General features: G+C 37.2%; 2 protein-coding genes and 1 non-coding gene across 3 annotated transcripts; 1 reads left to right on the plus strand and 2 right to left on the minus strand.

The window, feature by feature from the left end:
- Window positions 1-360: 360 nt before the first annotated feature.
- Window positions 361-18,223, plus strand: LOC116304887 (uncharacterized). Its single transcript, XM_031714673.2, has 11 exons — window positions 361-515; window positions 11,637-12,211; window positions 12,827-12,905; window positions 13,216-13,354; window positions 13,733-13,845; window positions 14,374-14,476; window positions 14,982-15,086; window positions 15,432-15,502; window positions 16,083-16,262; window positions 16,538-16,573; window positions 16,884-18,223. Exons 2-11 carry the CDS (start codon window positions 11,661-11,663, stop codon window positions 17,031-17,033), a joined length of 1,527 nt encoding a protein of 508 aa, XP_031570533.2. The 5' UTR covers window positions 361-515; window positions 11,637-11,660; the 3' UTR covers window positions 17,034-18,223.
- LOC116304889 (uncharacterized) lies at window positions 1,852-10,285 on the minus strand. Its single transcript, XM_031714677.2, has 10 exons — window positions 9,936-10,285; window positions 8,067-8,226; window positions 6,765-6,910; window positions 6,337-6,454; window positions 5,521-5,579; window positions 4,841-4,957; window positions 4,258-4,344; window positions 3,933-4,017; window positions 3,301-3,387; window positions 1,852-2,738 (listed from the first exon to the last, which is right to left on the minus strand). The coding sequence occupies exons 1-10, from the start codon at window positions 10,047-10,049 to the stop codon at window positions 2,638-2,640; spliced, it is 1,074 nt and encodes a 357-aa protein (XP_031570537.1). The 5' UTR covers window positions 10,050-10,285; the 3' UTR covers window positions 1,852-2,637.
- Window positions 6,087-6,158, minus strand: Trnas-gga (transfer RNA serine (anticodon GGA)). The gene has a single exon. It is a non-coding gene; the product is annotated as a tRNA-Ser (tRNA).
- Window positions 18,224-19,214: the final 991 nt, after the last annotated feature.

Here is a 19,214-nt window from a genome sequence, read left to right on the forward strand (position 1 = left end):
CAGAAAAGAAAAGACGAATAGAAGGGGGAGGGGAGGGGCGTGGTGATGAACTGGCAAGTAGTAGAAAAGCGTTGGGGAAATAATGAATATTAGTAAAAATAGGAGAATATTATGGAAAGAGTAGAAAACAAAAAAAAGTATACAGAAGAAAAAGTACGGGAGACCATAGAAGAAACAAGGGGAGGGAAAAAAGAGTAGCCGGAGGGAAAAAGGAAGGAAATAACAAGAAAAACACAGGAAAAGAATGATACTGCTTTGTTGATAAGAGCGCTCAAGGGAATCTGATAAAAAGATTTTTTTTAAAAGATGAATTAGTCAGTAGTTGCTTGTTAAGTTTCCTTGGAAACAAAGCAAAAATAGACAGCCACGCCAAATCAACTATTCTGTCCAAAGACTGAAGTCATTTAATGTCGTAACAGAGCAATCTGTGACTCAATTTAAAAGCTCTTTATATTAGGTGGATATTTTCAAGTTTAGTTGATTTATCGGAAGACAACCTTGTGCAGCATTTAACGGTAAGAATTCTCTTTTTATTTAAGCAGACGTATAGATGTAGAGATTCTGAGAAAAATTCTATGCTATGCTTTAATCATGATATATATTTTTGAAAGATTATTCGACTTTACCCAGTTTAATAAAAAATCCATCATCAACTGACAAAAATTATCGCCCAAAATCTTTCATAATGATGTTACCGTATACTAAAAGTTCAAAGCGACCTACTGATTTAGTTAAACACACAAACCTCTAAGATTTGCAAATCTATTTTTTGTTCGTGAGGGCGTATTGCTTTGCAAGAAAACATCAAAACAGAATAAGATTAGAAAGTTATTTATTTAAATGCCGTGTCAATAAATAAATATTTAAGTTCGTCTTGTTACTTAGTACTTTTCAATAGCTAGACGCCTGTCTAAGTAGCGGTAAATACGACTGTACACTACTTAATTATTTTATGGGAAGGATTCGGACAATTGGAAACAAAAGTACAGCATGTCTTAGTCCACAGTAAAAGAGCTTTAATAGCGTTTTGACTCCCTAAGTAAGTGAGGATTCTCGCACGGCGACATTGTTACATCGATACAAACCCTTTAAATTTATATGATCAAAGCCTAATAAAGAGTCCATTCCTACGGTCCTCAAACACGATTTTTCGAAATATTGTTCACTACATTCTAAGTAGTGTTTTAGATTCATTTCGTAACCGCAAATTTCTCTTCTCGTCTCGCTCGTTTCTCTAAGAACATTTGAGATAAATCTTTTTTTGTTTTTCGCTTCGTTGAGATAGAGATCTTGCAATTCTGCGGTAAATGTGTATAACGAGCTACAAGACGTAATTATCTCTGCAAATGTTACACATTGATGTCTTTTGATTCTCTCTGCTTTATTAACACTGTTTCAAAGTATTTTGCAAAAAGAGAAAAGCTAAATAATTCCAATTTCCGAATTAAGTCTAATAGTTGTATGTAGGGTCCATATTGGATAATTTCTTTCGGCGCCTGGCAAGGCAATTAAAATTCTCGTTTCCCCATGAAAAAAGAAACTCTTTTGCAAATATACATACCGGTAAACTAATTTGTGGTATCTTTATTCAAGTCACTCAGCCAATAATAAGATTTTTTCCCTCGGTTTTCGTACTAAAGGAAAGAGAATTTTTTTAGATTTGAAGTTTTAATATTTCACTTCTGTTTTGTGGTAAATCACTAAGCGCCACCACTAGACCACAGGCTAGCTAAAGACATCTCGTTTTAGAAAATTCCATGAAGAATATGAAAACCATTAGACACTTTTTAATAAACATATAAGCTATACACATCCCAGCACACCTGAATGAATCGCAAAACGCCAACACTGTTTGTTTTTTTTTTTTTGTTTTTTTCTTTTTTTTCAATTACTGCCGTATCAAAGACCGTGAACTCTATTCTCCTCTTCAGTTGCTGATATTTAAAATTAACGCCCTCTTAGCTTTACCAAGCTATGCATCCAACACGTAAAGAAATCCAAGATTTTCTATTTACATTTATTTATGTTTGACAATGGGAGTTAATGTCGAATTGTTTAAATCTTTTTATTTTATTTATTTTTGAATCCGACCTAGAATTTGACCGGAAGTTTTTTCCTTTTGCTTTTCGTTTTTTATTGAAAATAGTAAAGCAAATAATCTTATCGCGAGTGAAAAAAAAGTTTTACCATATGTTGAAGCGATAATTAAAAATAGATAAATCAGTAACTAAAATACTGATGAATTGTCGGACTCAAAGATTATTCATCATGGATTTTATTATACTATCACGAATACTCCAATTCATGATGCTTTGGGGTATTCGTGATCGTATAAACTATGAAGCCTTATGCTGTATGTTAAAAGATATATTTGTACTACTATCTTTTCTCTTTTCTGCGCATGCTTGGTTAATTCCCGGCGGTATAGTTATTTATATCTAATTTTTAGGTCTTAACCTTTTTTTCCTACCAGAAAATCTTTGGTAAGAGTTAAGGAAGAGTAAAGTAAGATCCCTGTGCACTGTTACCATGTGACGTTGCTAGGGGTTACCACGCATGCAAATATTATCGCGTGATGTTACCATGGAGATGAATTCTGTATTAGCACCAATGTGTAGGTTGACTGACGATCGTTTTTTAACCAAGTGGACCACAACAGACAACACCACAGCATTGCGCTATGTCTCTTTTTCTTGGTAGAAGTGGTGTTTTGTGGTCAGCATCCGGGATATTATAAACTGTAAGAAGAGAGACAAATATCAATGTCAGAATCTGAGACAAGCAGCTGCTTTTCATAACTAGTAATAAATTGTAATGATAAAAAGGGTAAATTTTACACCGTGAAAAGATGAAAAAACTTACTGACGTTTCGGACGCTAGTCCTTCGTCGGAGTAAGGATTAGACGAAGGATTAGCGTCCGAAACGTCAATATGTTTTCTCATCTTTTTACAGTATAAAATTTACCCTTTTTATCATTACTGTTTCATAGAAATACCGACGCAGCTCACACTAGTTTTTAGCTAGTTATATCTTCTTAGTAATAAATTGCTGGAGAAGAACTGGTTTCCTGAATCGAACTTTGTTACTTATTCTCCCTCGATTCGGCGATATTTTTTCTCAGCGCTCTCGAATTTTCCTCCCTCCTCAAAAATAACCAGCTAAATTCCCATTTAATCTGTTAGTTGTGCCTTGACTTTGATAAGCGTAGAGTATGTTCCAGGTGCTTTCATTAAGTTCACGGTGTTCGGAACCCACGATGAAACAATCGAACTTGTTTTTGATTTATTACATCTACTCACCGGATTCCCGAAGTCCTTTGCCAAAGTTGTCAACAACAAATTTAAGACTACAGAGGACAAGTATTCTAACCAGCAAAGCCAAACCAGCTGGAAATGGATATGATCAGACACAAGTTAATTAAAGCAGATCTAGGGGAAGATCGAGTCACTGGTTGTCTATTCAAAGCAGCCCCCTTCTCCCTTCTTGCCCAGTACAGTAAGTAGTTTATTTGGCTTCTCATACACGAAATGGTACATTACTGTGTGGACACACTAACCGGGACCACTTGAACAAAACTGACCAATCAGATAACGGTAAACTAGACAGAAACTGAACTGATATCAGTGTCAGCCAATCAGATTATCACGTTCTTACGCTCTTATTATATTGATGTGCTATCTGATTGGCTGATTAAAAATATTGAACTAAATGTCGCACTATGATTGGCTAATGATACTAGTTTGTCAAAGCGTTCCCGATTGGAGTATCCGCATAGTAATTGAACTCCAAATAAAGCTATTGTAAGAAAAAACAAATATCTCGAAGACCCACTCCCCCTCCCCCCTCGAGCTTCCCTTTCCCTCGAGCTCACCCCGCCCCTTTGCATCCCAGAAAGTTTCAAAAAATGTAGCGTACCAACATGTAAAAATACCTGCGAGAAAAAATGAGAACACTAGATTACAGTTTCCAGTATCATGCAGACAGTTCTTCGTTTTTGCTGACCAATCTTGGTGAATCTATCATTTTGAAAGAAGTAGTTTTAGAAATGAGAATAACAAAATTCAAAATTCCCTTAAGCAATGTTACCAAAAAATATTTTCCATCAGAAATTTACAACAACAAAAATTCGAAATGATTTTAGCGATGCTTGGTGTCCTGAAACACAGTTTTTATGTTCTCAAAAAAAGATGGGCCAAGACGTGGACGCGCGAGCGTGCATAATTATTTCTCGTTCATAGATATTCTGAAAAACTCACCATGTATATTTGATAAGAAATGTAGCCTGGCTCAACTAGTGACGCAGGAATGAAAATGAATAACAGATACTTGACTTCTTTGCGCAACTGAAGCAAAGAAAAAGTAATATCTCGTAAAAGAGAGCAATTATTATAATCTGGGGTGCTTGTGGCTCATTATTCTAGCTTATCGAAAAATATATATGAACGTGGTTTTGGGGAGAGCGGGAGGGAAGGATATTCTATTGAGGTTGGTGCAAGCGTGGAGTTGTCCAGGAGTGTATAGAAGGGGATCTGACGTGCCTGTGATCCCCTTCGCATTAGCAGTTTATTTGTGACGTGCATCTGTTATGGAAGGCAATAAATGCCGATGGGATTTTGCTAAGGTTGATGGTAAAGCGTGTGTAAAATATTGGATACGCCTCAGTTGTTTAAATATCCAGTACTATTTTTAATTCTTAAAAAAAAATAATATTTTTTTCATTTTAAAATACGCATATCCGATCCTATCTCTCTGTTTTCACATGCTATTGAGATTAAACAGATTGGAATGGTATAGGATAGAACTGATTATTAATAACTAAAACCTGAAAAGGGTCCTTACCGTCAACCATCCGAAGATGGACCACGCTAGCTGGAAGGGTATACCAACGCTAACAATAAGTATTTCTGACCCGTCCCATGACGCGGGGTTGTAGATGACCAGCACTGCTAGACTTAGCTAAAAATTTAAATATTTAAGAAAATGGATCAGCCATCAAATTATTAGTCGTAGCCTCGAAAGATAATACTGTTGATATTGTTTTGGAAGGCAGCAACTCTTTTCCATTAATAGAGCAGTTTTCGTATGACTGTGAAAAGCTCAGTGCCTTAAGCGTGATGTGCTGTGACCGTGATGCTTTCTAGAATTTTAATTGGCTGTTGTTGTTGTTTTTTTTTTTTTCACGCGCAATATGATTGGTCTTGCATTGCCTTGACCTTGGCGTGACCGTGATTGATTGGATGGAGAGTAAATTCTCGTGCAATGTGATTGGTCTGGCGTATCCCTTGCTGTGTCACGACCGTGTTCGTGCCGTCAACTTTTCACGCGGTCATACGAAAACTGCACTATTGTAGCTGTGACATTGTTATTCTCCTACGAGGTCGTCACGCAAGACGCAAAAATTTAGCAGGGCTAAAAAGTACGTTACTATGAATTTTCAGTACGAGCAATCGGTTAGTCAACGATGCCGAAGGCACATTTAGACTGCTTGGTTTAGTGTTAGTGTGTGTAGGTGTACGTACTGCAAGCTGGAAGTCAAATTTTAGCAGGCAGGAAAATATGCCAGCTCTTCTGTACATCTCTGAAATAGATTATAATTAAAGCAACAAAGTAAATGATAAGGTAGAAAAATATTGTTGTCTAAAGCTGAAAGTGATATCAACAAAAGGATGTACTTTGTTTCTTAGCGTGTTTGATAATGATGAGGATGATTATAATGATTATGATGATGATAGATGGATGGATGGATGGATAGATAGATATATTGAGGATGAGAGGGAGGATGGCAGAGTGAGAGGGAGGCAGGGAGGGAGTGAGGGAGGGATGGATGGATGGATGGATGGATGAATGGATGGATAATGGGTTGGTGGGCTGGTGGGCTGGTGGGCTGGTGGGCTGGTGGGCTGGTGGGCTGGTGGGCTGGTGGGCTGGTGGGCTGGTGGGCTGGTGGGCTGGTGGGCTGGTTGGTTGGTTGGCTGGTTGGTTGGTTGGTTGGTTTGATATATAGATAATATTTATTATCTGTATAATAAATTGTGCGTTCGGTGTGTATATAATGAAGTAGAGAGAATAAGAGAAAAATATCAAATGCCCTTGGCAGGATTCGAACCCACGTCTTCGGTATTCCAGTCCGATGTGTTAACCACTACACTACAAGGACCAACCACGCTGGTAACGCAGCCAGAATATGAAATGTAGGGTATTCGTGAGGATCCCAGAGCGATATTTTTTCTCTATAGATAAGTTGAACACCGTAAATGTACTATACTATATAAATATATACTATTCAAATATATATTATATAAATGTACTAAAATAACTATCTGTATAATAGTTACTTTGTAGGGTAACAGCTGCTCCAACTATTCTGAATTCCAAAAATCCAAACCCTCGTGCCACAACGATACCATAGTAAATGTTAAACGGAGCAAACAGCAAGATAGTGCCAAATCGAGCCTATTGAAATTAAGATGAAAACATTGAATCGACTTTATTATACTTGACAATTCGTTGCTATTATAGTACCAGCTATTATTCCGAATGGTCAAGAGATTTTTAAAAATTTCATCGCGGAAATCGTAATAAATGGTACTTATTTATTTGTCTTACGTACGTTCGAGGGCCATTTGTCTGAACGGACCAAAAAAATGTGGTTTGTCGGGATCTTTCGCGACAAAACGCGCGTAGTCGCGCCAGGCCTGGGACTTAATGTCTATGTACCATAGGGCCCTGCCCCGATATATGCCCTCACTAAACCTACACTCACCCATTTGACTGCATTTCGTTTTTCCGGATTATTGACAAGGTTTATCAATACATATGAGAAAACAATTATTATGGCTGCGATGTATGCGTAGATTTCAAACTCTCTTTCTCGTAGGACACCGTGGATAGCGTAGAAGACACAGAATACTGGAAAAAAGATTAAATATTAGTTTCTAGTTAGGGTTTTTAGTGGATACTACGTCAGAGACGGTATCCACTATTGTTGTCGTTCAGATTTCGAGATGTAAGAAACCCATATCACGTGATCAATCGACTCACCCCTCCCTCAATGATGCATTTTCACGTTATAACAACTTAGAAATTCCAATATGGCGGTCAAGTGAAAGCACTTTACCTCGCTCTAAAATTTCTAAGGAACTAAATAAATTGACGAAAACAAAGTATAAACACATCTGGAAAGTAATATTCTAAGATTCTGTGCAATCCTTTGGTCACAAAAGCTTCTCAACATCGTAGAAAAAGCCCATATTCCGAGTTCTGTGAGACTCGGAAAATGTTCTTTGGATTATCTACAAAACTTAAAATAAAGAGATCGACCGTTTACTATATCCGCAGAAGCATCTACTATAAAATCGGCTGTTTCTTGGCAAAGTTCACAATTAGAGAACACTGAAAAGTACAAAAAGTAAAATTATATGGCAAGGTAATTTCATTCGCTATGATTGGTCAATTTGCAAATTCAAATACTGGCGACGACATCTTAAGGATTAAGCTGTGTGTTTTCTCTCTATATAACTTTCATTTTGTCTGGAAATCTTATAACTCAAATAATGCTGAGCTTCTTTGATATCAATTATTTTAAAAGGAACTAAAGCTCGAATCAAGGACCATGTTGGACGAATTTGCAAAGAAGTTTCTCATCGTTTTCTTGTTCTTTCAACCAGCATTGCGCCAAGAATTTTGTAATAGCGGAGCTTCCGCGCGCGGTAAGTGGAGCACCATACTAACGTAAGAAACATTTACTTATACAGCGATCATCTTGAATTATGGGATTCCGACCCGGCAAACACGTTGAAAATTTATAAAGCATAAATGGAGGGGTTTAGATGCATTTCTCATTGAAAAGAGTAAAGTTATATAAAGAGACACCCTGACAGCTGTACAGTTTGCAAATAGTTGTCCTCCTCGACATCCCATAATGTCTTAATCAAAACGATAGAATTCAAGATGGCCGTCGTTTCGGTGAAAATGTCTATTGGTAACCCATCGACGCGGCACCTTTTGAACTATTGCTTTGACCAAGCCCCTAAGCTAAACTGGCCAAGCTAGGACGTATATATACCTGCATTGATGATTAATATAACAGCAAAAGTAAAATCAGGCGTATCTGTGGGTATTTGAGTCATTCTTGCTATGGTAAAACCGATGGCGACCATGAAGTTTAGTACTGATAAGGTAATGAATATCCATTCTTCTTTGTCCAGTCCGACAAACGTCTTGGTCTGCGATGGAATCGATAACATATGTTCAGTCTCAAACTTTAATACATTTAGTAAAAAGATCCCCCTCCCTTAGAGTGCATACCATATATCCGTGAAAAAGTCAATTAAAAAATGTAAAAATTAGTGCAAAGTTTTGTAGGTCTACGGTCTACTGAGGTCTAGCGACTTGCAGCGTGGTGCACAGTTATTTGCCTCAAGGCGATCGAGAGGGTCGAAAACCAATGGCCCAGTCGATCTTGTAGAATTTTATCCGAGTTGACTCAATCATAGTAGAGTAGCATATATTGTTTTTCAAATGAGCTAGATTAATATACGCCAAAATAAAAAGGTCTCGGAGAGATGATATCTCGTGTGATAAGGTCTCAGAACGAGACGAAGCGCCTAACAGGCAGCATGCTCCGGATTTTAACCTCTACGTATCATTATTTTATACCGAACTATTTTTTCTCCCGAAGTTATTACATGGCACACGTCAAATTGATCAACTAATGAATTATTAAATTATCATTATTTATTATTATATTATTATTATTACTATTACTATTTGAAAAATTATTATTTATATTTATTATTATTATTATTATTATTATTAAAAAATTATCATTATTATTATTCACAGGTATATTTTTATTGTAGGATACATTATAAAAAATTTTTCTTTCTTTTTATATAAATATTTAGTTTAAGTTTAAGTTTTGAATATTATTCTAAATCATAGATCTGGTTACTGACATTATTATTATGAAGAATAGGATTTGATATATATTATTCAATATAAAAGGCAATGGTCAATAATTAGCGTGCATATATCCAGTTCTGGAAGCACTCTAGCAGCTAGAAATGCTCTCGGCTACGCCTCGAGCATCTCTTACGCTGCTCTCGTGCTTCCATAACTGGATATACGCACGCTAATTATGTACCATTCCTTAAAAACTATTTTTTTAAATTATTATTATCATCATCATCATCATCATCACCATTATTATTATTATTATTATTATATTATTATTATTATTATTTGTCACATTTTGTATCCGGTTCAAGTAGCCAATTGTAAATTACCTATAAGTAGCGAGATTTACGATTGTATTTGGGAAAAACTCAATAAAGTTTTCATTATTATTATTATTATTATCATTATTATTATTATTATTATTATTTATCATTATAACATGGCTGTCGTGAAATTAAAACCATTTGAATCAATAACTGGGAATCTGTAACTGTTGCCTAGGTTACCATAATGACTTATAATCCATCAATCAATCTACTTTGCATAATGCTTTTTTCGATTAGCGTATGTCGCGAATCGCTGCTTGATAGCTCTTCTGGAAAAAAGTAAATTCAAACCACTTGTTTTCTTTAAAAATATTAATAAACAAATAAACTCATGAGGTAAAAATTGATGACTATAAAACAAAGATTCTACGACGATTTACAAAATGAACAATTTTCCAATTTATTTATTTTAAGGAATAACTTATAATTGTATTTAGCTTATTAAATCTATCGAAGAAACTCGCAATTGTTGAAGCATAAAAAATTCCTGAATGTACAGCAGTTTTTAAAATAACAGTATTTTACACGCTATTTTTCAACAAACCAATAAAGTCAATATTATTTGAGAGAAACATTGTTAGTTTTACTGAGGTTATATTGAAGATAGTGTCGTTCTATTTAGGCTAGTCATGAATGAATGACTGACTTACCTTTCCGATGGCCGTTAATGTAGTTTGTTTTTGTACTGGATCGTCAGTAAGACCATTCTCATCGTTTCCATTCAAATAATTATTCCTCTGTTCCAATTCTAAGACTGTACTCATCTTGATTCTGAGATCAGCAGATTAGTATCATTTACGAGACCTTTTTAACGATACAGATTGAAAGCTGAGTCACACCATCTTGATCAAAATCATTGCTGAATCACAATACTGAGCATAGTCTGATTATCGAAGGCTTGGATCCTTGCATGGTTTTGATTTTACCTTCGTAAAGTTATATGCTGTATTTATATACCAGCAGAAACTCAGTTCCTATCCTGTGAATATGGTCAATTATTCCTTCAAGTCGAGAAGGACTAGACCTAAATACAAAAGATCAATATGGATGTATGTATTAATGTCACGTGACAACTTCCCGCCATAAATTGAAATAGATTCTCACACTTGAGCGGTGTAATAATATTTTCCTCTTTACGTCGACAAGTCATTCCATTGAGTATTATTTCTTTGTTTGCTGGGATTTTCTGAATAGGAAAAAAATCTAGATCTCAAGGGAATCATAAAAATATTGTTTTCCAAGAAATCTTTGAGTGGTTTTATAATTTACGTTTGGCCGCTTTTTAAACATAACTGACAAATTTAAGAAAACTTGAAAACCTATCGTCTTCAAACAATTTCAATGAGTGGACGAGTCACACCTTATTCAAAGAGTTTACTAATGTTTCCAATAGTAGTTATACAGCACACGATATTATATTCAAATCTAATGCCAAAAACAAACAATTTAATTTAACAAGAAATCATATCGTGATTATTATGACCTCCTTCCTTTCAACCTTTAAACGAAAATAAATATTAAAATCTGGAAACACAAAAATACATATATACATCGCACCTATTTCAACGCTTTCTACTCCGACTGACATATGATCATACAGATATTGATCAGGCGTCTTCTTCTTATTCCTTTTTTTATTTTATTTTTTATTTTTTATTTTATTTTTTGTATTAGAGCTTTATTTATTTACTTTACTATACACGAATAAAAATGATTTTACTGTTGACCCGTGAAACTGAGAATTACAGTCAATTCAAAAAATGTTGTCGTCGACCAACTCAAGCCTACGCGACTGGACCGAAAGGAACACTGGGTAGCAATCATTGAAGCCAAGTTGACTCCATAATTTTATCTGGCTAGTTATGCCTGGTTTACAGCACCAACTTTGTAGGCGAGCAGGAAGTGTTGAAGGAGACTTTTTTTTAATGCCTTCATATTTTCGGAATTGTGAACTGAATCATAACTACTTTGTTTTTCTTTCCCTAAACCCAAAGTTATGCATTTGATGGATTATCTCGCCATTATTATCTTATTACTAGCGGAAACAATTTATTCAGAACGAATATTTAATCGCTTCAGTGATTTTTACCCATATTCCTTTCGGTCCAGTCGCGTAGGCTTGAGCAGGTCGACGACAACGTTTTTTGAATTGACTGTATACTTAGCATACACGGTAGTCATGAGACACTATTTCCATTGTTTTCCCTTTGTTTTACTTTGACTGTTAGTCACTAATCATACGACTTTGAATTGTTTTACGGACAACAAAATCTATAAAAACTACTTTGTTAATTTATTCACTTATCAATTCATGATTTTTATTTTGAAGTAATGAAATTTCCTGTTTCTAGGTTCTTGATGATAAGGTAGATGATATGGCGAAGAAGATTTCGCTAAAAAAAGCAAGAAAAAATACGAGAAAACACTCAAACGGCGTAGAGAAGAGAAACAATGGCAGTGAGGAGGATTCAACTGACTCGCGCTTTGGTTATAAAGCAGTTTTCTTCAGTAGTTTCGCTGCAATTCTTGGATTTCTGCTTCAAAGGGGAATTTGGCAAAATGAAATGCTTCTGCCAGATAACAATGGTGGATGGGGAAAAGCAGCAATGAAGGACGAACGACTTTTTAACACCAGCCAATGTGACATCGAGAGGAGATTCGCTGAAGATTTAACCAAAGATGACTTCGAAAAGAATTACAGGTTTAGAAAACCGGTTTTGTTGAAGTTCAAGGATGGAGCAGCAGGTTGGACGGATCCGTGGAAATGGACGAAAGACAATCTCGTGAAGGAGTATGGGAAATGGACTGTATTGAGTGGGACGTCTGATAATATCGTTAGGTCTGGAGGAAACGGTGACCAAAAATCTTCATTCACTGAATATCTTAATGAAATTATGAATAATGAAAAGTTGAAGAAAGAACCATGGTTAGTCCTAAGTCTAAAAACCCTTTCATCTCGTGTGTCATGCTTTGACTTGAAGAAATAGAAAACGTGCACGTGTGTTGTATGCTGTCATAAAGCACGCGGGGGTTGGCAGAACACGAGAGAAGTGTTAGGAGAAGCACGACGCGTAGCGGAGTGCATCTCGACACTTCTCGAGTGTTCTGCCAAATCTCAAGTGCTTTATGACTGCACACGGCACAGCAAGCAAGTTTTTTATTTCTTTTATAAAATACAAATTACAATAATAGATAGGAATGACGCAACGGAAAGTGCGCGCGCGTGCAATGTGCTCTCATAAAGCACGCGCTCCAAACCAATCAGAACGCGACATTCATAACAGTTATTTTATAATCGAAATTAATGATTCACAGTATTGAGTGTAGTGCTGTAGAACGTCTGCGCTTGCCCCAAATCATCGCTAAAGAGACGCGGTTGAATTTTTTTGACAAATTCGACAGGGTTATCACAGTTGTTTTTTCGTTATCAACCTAAACATTTCTTAACTTCAACAAAAACATTTAACTTCGGACTCTTTTTCCAAGTTTTTTTATATTCTTTCTCTTCAGTCAAAATAACTATGCTTTGATATTTTGTCAGGTATATGTTTGATAGAAATTTTTACGAAAGTTCAGACCTTCCCGACACAATAAGACCGCCAAGCTACCTCAGGATCACGGTAAGTCAGCTCAAACTTTACCTAATATTTTGCTGCATTCTGATTGAACAATTAACAATATAAACAAAGCGAATTAATTGATGGTGAACGAATAGCATGTCATGCAAAACATCGATCATTAGCTTTGCGCATTCTGATTGGACGATTAACAAACAAAAGCTATTTAAATGACTAACAGTCCGGATGTAATGCGAAATTTCTTTATCCAGCGTAGAAACATAGTCATCTTAACATCTATCTCGCGCATCCTGATTGGACTATTAGCAAAATGTAGCGATTTGATTGGTTATCTTATGCTACCTCGTTCCAGGATGATGATAGCAGTATCTTTTTTCTCGGTGGTTCTGGGTCCGGGGTGAGCTTCCACAAGCACGCTGATGCATGGAATGGAGTGGTTTATGGACGCAAGAGATGGTTTCTCTATCCTGTGGAATTCACTCCACCTGGGGGTGAGAACATTCTTTTCTAACTCTATTTCCTTACTCATTTGTCTATCTTGAGCTGTCGAACGCTCAAAGAAATATTTGCAATGGCGGATTTTTGGTGGTCGGTTCAAAGCAGCTCTGGGTCCTACTTTTGAAAATGATTATTTTCTAAAGCGCGTAAATTGCCTTTTTTAATCTACCCTAATTCGTTGTGTCGATTACTTCGAAATCTGGAAGGCGGGGACATGGCTAAGCTCTTTTTTGATATTCTTACGATCCTATGCACCAAACGCTACCAATAGTACAAGTGGTGTGGGATGCCTGTGTTGATTGGCCGTAGCTATAGGAACGAGTCCTACTAGTTAAAAAATATACGTGTGCGTGTTTCTAATACATATTCAGGTGTTTGGCCAAGTTTTTCTCAGCGGGAGTGGTTCAACAAGGTTTACCCTACGCTTCGTCCCGAACAAATGCCACAGGAATGTGTGCAGGAAGCTGGAGAAATCATGTATTTGGTAAGTATTAATATTGGTTATTATTATATAGATATCGATGAAATACCAGGTTTTCTCTAGTGTCGAAAACTTGATATCTTTCACCAGTGGAAGATACCATATCTTTCACACGTGAAGATATAACATAGTAACCGGCGTATTTTAATAAAGAATTTTTGAGCTTTTGCTTTTATTTAAGTTTCATCGATATCTATATAATAAACAGAACATCACATGGCCGCTTGGAGATACGAATTTTATCTTCTCGTGTTCAATTTAGATATCTCACTCGTTTGCTGCGCTCACTCGTGAGATATCAATTGAACACTCGAAGATAAAATTCGTATCTCCGCGCTCCCATGTAATATCCTCTATTTATCCTATCCGCTCATTCAATCAGAATGATCGGATACAAATCCGGTTAACACTCACAGCACGGGACGGTCGGGGGGTTTTCACATGCAGTCACTAGCGCCAAGTTTCTCCTTAACTCCAACCGCTTCTAACGTGTGCTGACAAGGATTTTAATATAATATTTTATTGTTTCAGCCTGAATCGTATTACCATGGCACAATAAATATTGGAGATACTGTAGCAATAGGGATACAGAAGATAGAAGCCACCACTAGAATAGAGGCCATGTCCTACCAGGGTATGTATGACACGATAGTACTATAGAGTAATATAGGAGATAATGTAGCGATAGGTATAAAGAAGATAGAAGCCACCACTAGAATAGAGGCCATGTCCTACCAGGGTATGTATGACACGATAGTACTATAGAGTAATATAGGAGATAATGTAGCGATAGGTATAAAGAAGATGGAGGATATCACTAGAATAGAGGCCATGTCCTACCAGGGTATGTATGACACGATAGTACTATAGAGTAATATAGGAGATAATGTAGCGATAGGTATAAAGAAGATGGAGGATATCACTAGAATAGAGGCCATGTCCTACCAGGGTATGTATGACAATGATAGTATTGATAGAGTAATAAAGGAGATAATGTAGCGATAGGGATACAGAAGATGGAGGAAACCAGTAGAATAGAGGCTATGTCCTAGCCGAGAACATACAGGAGATACTTTACGTTTATCACTCTTATACATTACTATTTAATAATGAATTATTTGTTATTTACTTATAATCAGCATCAGGTCAGCTAGGAGATCTTGTCAGGGAGGCAAAAAGTCCTGACGATCCATTGTTTGACCAAGTGGAAAAGAAATACAAGAAAATCGTCTCTATGCTTCCAGGTAAACAAGACTAATGATTCTAATTCATTGTGCAGTGCTTTCATGGACCAAGGACCACGCGGGTAGGGCGGCTATAGTGACTCTAGCGCCCCTAGCTCCCCTTCTCCCTTCCCCTCCCCCCTTCTCCCTCCCCCTCACCCCTTCCCACTTCCAAATGTTTTGAAACTTCATTAAAAGAAAAACCTGCTTAGAATATTAACTACAATTAAGACTCGTGACTGCGCTAGCTTTAGCCCCTTTTTTCCTCTTCGGTCGCATCACTGCAATAAACCCGAGTCACTGTTTAAGTCTTTTAAAAGATAATCCCAGCCTTAAGATAAGATTTTCTGTTTACATTACTTACAGCGAGTTCTGAGGCACTCCATAAACTGGCCACTCTATATTTCCACCGAGGGAACTTTAAAGATGCGATTAAGGTGAGTCTTGAAAGTTAAAAACCTACAATCGTGAGTATCTTTTAAACGAATACTCCAGGTCAAAATAGAATTTTTGAGAAATGTATTTAGGGAGTACATTCGCGATAAATATAGATATTTATTGTTTATTTAGCATTGTACTTCTATTAAGGAAGCACATCCCGTGTATAGGAAGCACACCCCGTATATAGGAAGCACATCCTGTATATAGAAAGCGCACCCTGTATGTAGAAAGCACACCCTGCAAATGGGAAGCACACCCTGTATCTAGGAAGCACACCCTGTATCTAGGAAGCACACCCTTTATATGTAGGAAGCACACTCTGTATATAGGAAGCACACCCCGTATATGGGAAGCACACCCTATATATGGAAAGCACACCCTGTATATGGGAAGCACACCCTGTATATGGGAAGCACACCCTGTATATGGAAAGCACACCCCGTATATGGAAAGTATTTAGCGAGCAACCTATATTTTGGAAGAGTACCTTGTATTAAAGAGACACTTGCTCACACTGTATAGTGTTTATCGATCAATCTTTATCATGTAATCAATTCTGTACATGTTCTATCTCAGGCTATGGAGAAAGCTGTGGCTCTAGACCCTTGGTTCGTAATCGCAAGAGTTGACTTGGCCAAGTTCTACGTAAAACTTCGAAGACCGGAGATAGCAGAAAGTATTCTAAAGGAAGCATTGAAAATCCATCCCGATAGTGCTGATGGTAACTGGCATTATGCTTCCTTGATCAATGCCAAGGTATTATGCATGATTAATTCTTGGATGTCACAAGGAGAGGAGAGGAGAGGAGAGGAGGGCAGGGCAGGGCAGGGTAGAGGATGCGGGGTGGGGAAGGGGTTAGAAAATATAGAGGCGAGGAGAGGTGACATTAATGGTAACATGAAAGGTAACATCAATAATCTTCATTGCAGTCGCATTAAAGTGGACGCGTGACGCACTCTCCCACCATAAACACCCTAAAGCGGTTTCAAGCAGATTTTAATACCAATGACCTTTTTTAAATTTCTGAACAGGGAGAATACCATAAAGCAGCTAAATTATATCGCAAGGTAAAAATTGGTGAATATCAATGTTGTAGTTATAGACCATGAGAATCTGAAAATGGAAAGTATTTTTAATAGTTGGGATAACTCCATACTCAAGGTACTGACCCGGCCATGCTTGCAAACTAACTGTTCAAAGCATTTTCAACGGTTGATCTGCGATCTCCCGTCGCACCCTGATAAACCGAAGGGATGTCAAGTCGTGACTGTGATGTGACGTAATCAGCCCTATTGTGACTGGACAAGATCTATCTTTCTTGTATTCTGGTTGGGTCAAATTTAAGTAGTACAGTAACCACTAACATTTATTTTTCAGCTGATATCTATGAATCCGAACAAGTCTTTTGTTTACTTCCAACTGGCAAGCATTTTGGAAAATATTGGAGATGTAGATGGTGCTAAGGAGGTCCGTCAGCAAGGGCAGGATTTGGACGAAAGAAGACGAAAAATGAAGAACACCAAATAGTTATTTTGATGAAGTTAGTACTAAATGAATTTAACGATGTTGATAACACTTTTAAAATACATAAACCTCTTAGTGCGCATTTTTCTTTTGAGCGAGCGTCAGTCAGTCAGTCAGTCAGTCAGTCAGTCAGTCTGTCAGTCAGTCAGACGGTCAGTCAGTCAGTCAGTCAGTCAGTCAGTCAGTCAGTCAGTCAGTCAGTCTGTCAGTCTGTCAGTCAGTCAGTCAGCCAGTCAGCCAGTCAGCCAGTCAGCCAGTCAGTCAGTCAGTCAGCCAGTCAGTCAGTCAGTCAGTCAGTCAGTCTGTCAGTCAGTCAGTCTGTCAGTCTGTCAGTCTGCCTGTCTGTTTGTCTGTCTGTCTGTCTGCCTGCCTGTCTGTCTGTCTGTCTGCCTGTCTGTCTGCCTGCCTGTCTGTCTGTCTGTCTGCCTGTCTGCCTGTCTGCCTGTCTGTCTGTCTGTCTGCCTGCCTGCCTGCCTGTCTGCCTGTCTGCCTGCCTGCCTGCCTGTCTGTCTGTCTGTCTATCTTTGATTATCTACATGCTGTGATGAGGGTCAAGAAGACTCTTTAGAATTTATAATGACCGCAAGAAAGCGATAAAGTTTAGAATGACCGCAATTAATAGATTATAACTAAACAACGAAAATTCTGGAAACTTAATTTCAACAATAATGGCAGAGATTTCTGTCCTGTTAACTATTTGTAAGTTGAAAATCAGACAAATATTTGACGAATGGCGTAACTCCTTCGAACAAATGAGAAGGCAAAGGAAACGTTTGCCCACATATATCCAGTGATTGGAGATCCTAGATCTTTAAGCAAACATAAAGACTTTATATCGGCTGTCTACAAAATAATTATTGAAGCTAATAACAAATTTATAAACTAATTAGTCATAAAATAAAAATGATGGAAAATATATTGAATAACTAAATAACTCGTGTACGCCTCTTGCTTTAATCAGTAGTATAAACCTAATGGTAAAGAAATTATAATCCTCAGTATTAAGCAATTAGAAAAAATCATAACCAGAGTATCTGCAGTGTTAATAGGTTTGGCTATGACGAATGAAAACTACCTGTGATGTTTTTATTAAACATCAAAATCAGGAGGTGTTGTAGGACCTTGATGTACGCTTTGTTTGACTGTTTAATTAGGACTCATGTGATTTTTGGAGTGAAGGCATTTAATTAACCCATGAAATTAAAAATACTAGTCAACGTGTAACAGTCAAATAGACACAAAAGAAAACAATGCAATTTAGGTCTACTAATGTGTATTAGGCTAATATCTATTTCACGGGCTTAGTGATTTCATTTTAATGAAATTTGTAAGGGAGGGTAGGGTAGGGAAGTTGTACTGGTACGTCTAACACAATCGTTGCTAAGAGGTAAAGAAGCTTTAGAAATATCATTGCCAAGGATTATGGAGACGTTTTGAATAAAATCAAATCTGACAGCAAGGAAAAACAAATACTTCATGCAACAATCCAACCACCGACTTTGAATACGCTAAACGGTCTGTGATTGGCTTCTTGAAAATGACACTTGATTAAGTTTACTAACCACTGGTGGCAGTTGCTATGGAGATGCGTGAATAATTCATTAGTCTTAGTTTGCAAACTGAAGCGAACCAGGCGTAGCCTCTCACTTGTAAACAAACCTCGGTGCCACTCACTTTAAATACTTTTAAGGGTGATACTTTCTTGTGTGGTAAAATGGCTGATAATGAGAATAAGCCCGCTGAAGGCGAAGAAGAAGAAGAAAGAAGAAACGCCCGCTGAAGGAGAGCCTGCAGCCGATGGAGATAAACCAGCAGAGGAAGGAGAGAAAAGCCGAAGGAGAAAAAACCGAAGAAGAAAAAACCGAAGGAGAAAAGACTGAAGATGGAGAGAAAAAAGATGACAAGCCTGAGGGAGATGGAGAAAAGAAAGAAGAAAAGGATAAAGAAGAAGAGAAAAAGGCAGAAGCAAAGAAAGAAGCAGAAGAAGAAGGTTGTTGTTGTATTCTTCTCTAACTGACATTAGGATAATAGGGTTTTTAATGAACATTTTTTAGACATCACAAAGAAGGAGCATCATCCAGAAGCATCTCACACACGGCAATACCTCAAGTCATCTCGAACTGACTGGAAAGTAATTCGTTTTGTGCTAAGGATAACGTTGACTGTTATTTTCATGAACAAAAT

Source organism: Actinia tenebrosa, unplaced genomic scaffold, assembly GCF_029948245.1.
Source record: "Actinia tenebrosa isolate PJP-AT-01 unplaced genomic scaffold, QUT_ActTen_1.0 PGA_scaffold3__52_contigs__length_22856419, whole genome shotgun sequence".
NCBI classification, from domain to species: domain Eukaryota; kingdom Metazoa; phylum Cnidaria; class Anthozoa; order Actiniaria; family Actiniidae; genus Actinia; species Actinia tenebrosa.